Here is a 3,982-nt window from a genome sequence, read left to right as displayed (position 1 = left end):
TTCCTATTGCTATTTCTGCTTTTCCAAATCAACTAGAGAGACTCCTAAGATGGGAGATCTCAGGAAAGAATAGAACAGTGCCCTTCTAGGGACAGACGGGGCAGGGGTAAGAGCAGGCACTAGGATTTCTATCTGAAGCGCTCAGACCAGCTGTGCAGCTGAGCTGGAGGGGCCAGGGCAAGGTCAAAAGCTGAGACACACAGGCCGAGCCCATGGCGCACTCGGGAGAGTGTGGCGCTGGGAGCGCAGGAGTGCTCCCGCCACGGGTTTGGATCCTATATAGGGATGACCAGTGTGCTCACAGCGCTCACTGGCTGAGTGCGGTGCGGCCGGTCTCAAAAAGGACAAAAAAAAAAAAAAAAAAAAAGCTGAGACTCAGTGGCCAAAGACAGGATTGCTGAGAGAGCTGAGGTCACTGTGGGAGGACAGGCCCTGAGCACTGGCGCATCAGTCCCTGCCTGTGGCGGGCATCTTGGGCCAAGCCTTGCCTCCATGTTAGGCTCATCTGAGGGCCTGGCTGAGTCCCTAACAGTCTCCCATCAGAGGCTGGAGGTGACTCCTACCCTACAACTCAGGTGCACGTCTAGCCTGTGGGTTTCCAGAGCAGACGAACTGAGGACGTCCACAGTGGATCTCACTTAGAAAATCCCTCTCTGTGTGTTTCAAAGAAGGAAAACAGGAAATATTTTTATCCACTTTAAAAATGAGTGAAGCCAAGAGAAGAGCTCAGAGCTCCATCAGCCACATGTACCAAGTCGTGTTGTTCATGAGCACTGAAGGCTTGTCTGGGAGGAGGAGAGTGAGACTCGGGTCCCAGCCCCTCGTTCTTGTTCCTTCTTGTCTCTCAGCATCAGGTGGAGATGAAGAGGAGCAGGAGCAGGCAGAGGCGTGCTCTGAAAGGTGAGGCTCTGTCCTTCTGCTGGATGAGTTTGCCAGTCCCTGAGTGACAACGGCCACGTCTATGAGGAGGTCGTTGCGGAGGCCCGAGAGGGAAGCTCCTGGGATGGGGATCAAACCTGGGGTACTGCTCAGGTTCTGCACTGGGAATGAAGCCACAGCGGGCCAGGGAAGGGCTGTTGTCCAGCAGGGGTGGGGGTGTGGGGGTTGGGTAATGGGCCAATACTGCCTGGATGGAGGTGGGACCTCCCGGTCCACTATGGACATGCTGTTTAACTTTGCTAAGGCTGATTCCTCTTTGGGAGGACCCTGTCCTTCCTCCCCCAGAGGGCAGTGGTNTGCCTCTGACCCACACTCACCCCTGCGGGGCCGCACAGCTAGGACATTCTCATGCACAGAGTAGCTTGTGTCAGGCGTGTGAGGTTTGCTTTATTTTAAATGAAACCAGTTACGTTATCAAACATATGAAGCTTTTTCACAAATGAGACATATTTCTGGCAATATTTGTATTACATCCTCTTTCAAATTGATACTCACTGCTTGATACTAGTAAATAATTAAATGCCATTATTTATGTTGTTCTTTAAAGTATGGTAATACCCTCAAATGGTACTACACAGTTTCCAGAATACGACAAAATCCTAAGGTTTGTCTAATATAGCTTAAACTCCAGGACTATTTAGAAGCATTTATTTCTAAAATAATTCCAAGAAATACACATTTTTCAAGATTCGGGAAGTCAGGTTGTGTTTTATATTCACTACAGTGGAACAAAAAGGACACATCAATTAAAATAACGGAAATTTTAGAAAACATATCAATTAATTGGTGCTTGAGACATTCCTTACTTCAGTTAATACTTGAGAATTGGCATTTAAACATCTGTTTAATGAAAGACAGTGTACATTTAATCTGCATTTTTGTTACGATAGTTAATAATAAAAGTCACTACACACCTAACACTTTCAAAATTGTGCACCTAATTGAGACTACATATTTCTCACTGTTCATAAAAATCCTGTTGCCTTGGGCTCTGTAAAATCAAAAGCAGATATCAAGTATATGTGTGGCTAACTGTCTTAGATTACCCACTGGTATGACAGAATCATGGTCTCTTTTCTAAGACAGGAATAAACTGAGGTGAGGACTCTGTGAGTGTGTATTTACTTATGTAGTTGGTTAATTAATTATTTTCGCAGCTGGCCAGTAAAGAGATCCAAATCCCTGACCTTGGTGTTATCAACACTGTCCTCGGGCTAACCAGCCATCCCCTTTATTTTTTTAAATTATGTATAAAACATACTCAGGCAGTAATATATTTTATAAAATTATAGCTACTAGTTTGTTGAGGTTTTCTCCTTGTGTGATATTTTCTTATTGTGTAATTGAATTATGGAACTATGGCAAATGACCAGGAATGCCCATTAATGTCTAATCAACAGCATTTACTAATGAGAATAATTCAACAGCTCCCTACAGACAGACATCCACAACCTCCCACAACCACGAAAAAGGTACTTCCTTTTTGGAAGTAACAGCCCATATTCCTAAATCAGGACTTTAAATAAGAGGAAGCTAAATTCTACAAAGAGGTATAAAATAATGGAACTCTTGGCAAAAGAGGAGGATTTAGGAAAAGCTAGTGCCTTTCACAGAAAAACATAATAGCCTCATCTCACCCTGATTTTAAAAAAGATGTGAGAGACACATCTATTTGATATAACCGTTTTTTCATTCTCATTTTTTTTTATAAGAATTGTGGGCCAGAATATTTTTACAGAAGTAACACATGGGAAATGTGGCTTGTAAGGTTCTGTAGTCACTCTTATGCCCCTTGGAATGCAGCATGTGGTCAAACACAAAGGCCAGCAGAAACATTTTCTGGAAAAATGATTACATTCTCTCAAACTTTTCTCTGTAGAGAAAAGGAGACTTCAAGTAGGAAGGTGAGATACCCCTGCCCCTCAAATAATACATATTTTATAGGCTATGAGATGGATGGGCTCCCACAAGGAAGGATTTGCAGAAGGTAGATCAGGAAGGACACACAGGTCTAGGGTCTGTTCACCATGGCTAGGACAGCATCTGAAAGATCTGTGCATAATGTCATTAGGAACCAGAGCTTGGCCAAAGGAGCGCTGGATGCTGCTACCTCCCCTTTTGCTCAGGCACGACACCACTGTTCACCACCACCTCACGTCTCAACCACCCCTCATCAGCTGAGGACTTACCAGTGACTCTAGATAAAGAAGATGGGGAGAGAAACAGGAGATGTTGAAATGGAAAGGAAGCAAGAGAAGGCAGAAGGCAAAGGAGAAAGAGCCATTATCAAACAATGATCGTGGTTGAAATCTTTTCTCCACCTGGGGACCCTGAGGCACAGAAATATTGCCCAAACCACACACATACTCAATTCCCACATCTCTTGACTCAAATGCTTCCTTTACTGCATCATACAACCTATGTGCAAGTGTCCCTTTCATAGACCAGCTAGATGACATCCCTGGAGGGAATTGTTTTCACCACTACCAGGTTATGGTACACATTACTTCTTCAGCCAAAAAGAAAAAAAAGTCACTTTGCCATTTAGATTACAACATATTTCAGGGTATGGGGACTCTTCTTGATAGCGGTCTGTTATTTGTAATCATGGTAGGGTGTAAAAAGAAAACAATGACAAGCAAAGGAAAACTGCCTTTATTACCTTCCATGAACAACAGTGCAATGCAATCAAGGTGGTCATTGCAGAAGCTGAGGACTGGAAGCAAAAGAACAAAAAAATCCAGGTCCTGGAGAGGCCACCCCTGCTTTGCCCCCAACCCCCCACCCCACACCTGCACCTGACAGGCATGGAGGCTCATTGATCATGAGGGGGACTCAGTAGTAGGAGGGGACACGACAGTACACTGAAGTGCAGAAAGTGAATATAAGAACTTCCATTTACATTCTTTTTAATTTCACTAAAAAATCATATGTATGTGTACACACACACAAGTATAGATAATCTTTGTCATACATATGTTATAGAACCACAGTGCATGCATATAATTTGCAAATAAATAGTGCAGCCACGTGCACAGGAAAC

At 43.9% G+C, this 3,982-nt stretch overlaps 1 protein-coding gene across 1 annotated transcript in view; it reads left to right on the top strand.

The window, feature by feature from the left end:
- Nucleotides 1-250, top strand: part of LOC103594748 (spermatogenesis-associated protein 31E1-like) — a gene marked incomplete at its 3' end in the record, with an annotated part of 7,344 nt that extends 7,094 nt beyond the window's left edge. Inside the window, exon 3 of the mRNA XM_008578009.1 lies at nt 229-250. Coding sequence (XP_008576231.1) covers nt 229-250 — 22 coding nt within the window. The remainder of the gene's footprint in view (nt 1-228) is intronic.
- Between the last annotated feature and the right edge of the window lie 3,732 nt (nt 251-3,982).

The sequence above is a fragment of the Galeopterus variegatus genome, unplaced genomic scaffold, assembly GCF_000696425.1.
Source record: "Galeopterus variegatus unplaced genomic scaffold, G_variegatus-3.0.2 Scaffold1618, whole genome shotgun sequence".
NCBI classification, from domain to species: domain Eukaryota; kingdom Metazoa; phylum Chordata; class Mammalia; order Dermoptera; family Cynocephalidae; genus Galeopterus; species Galeopterus variegatus.
This window is presented reverse-complemented; position numbering and strand designations above follow the sequence as displayed.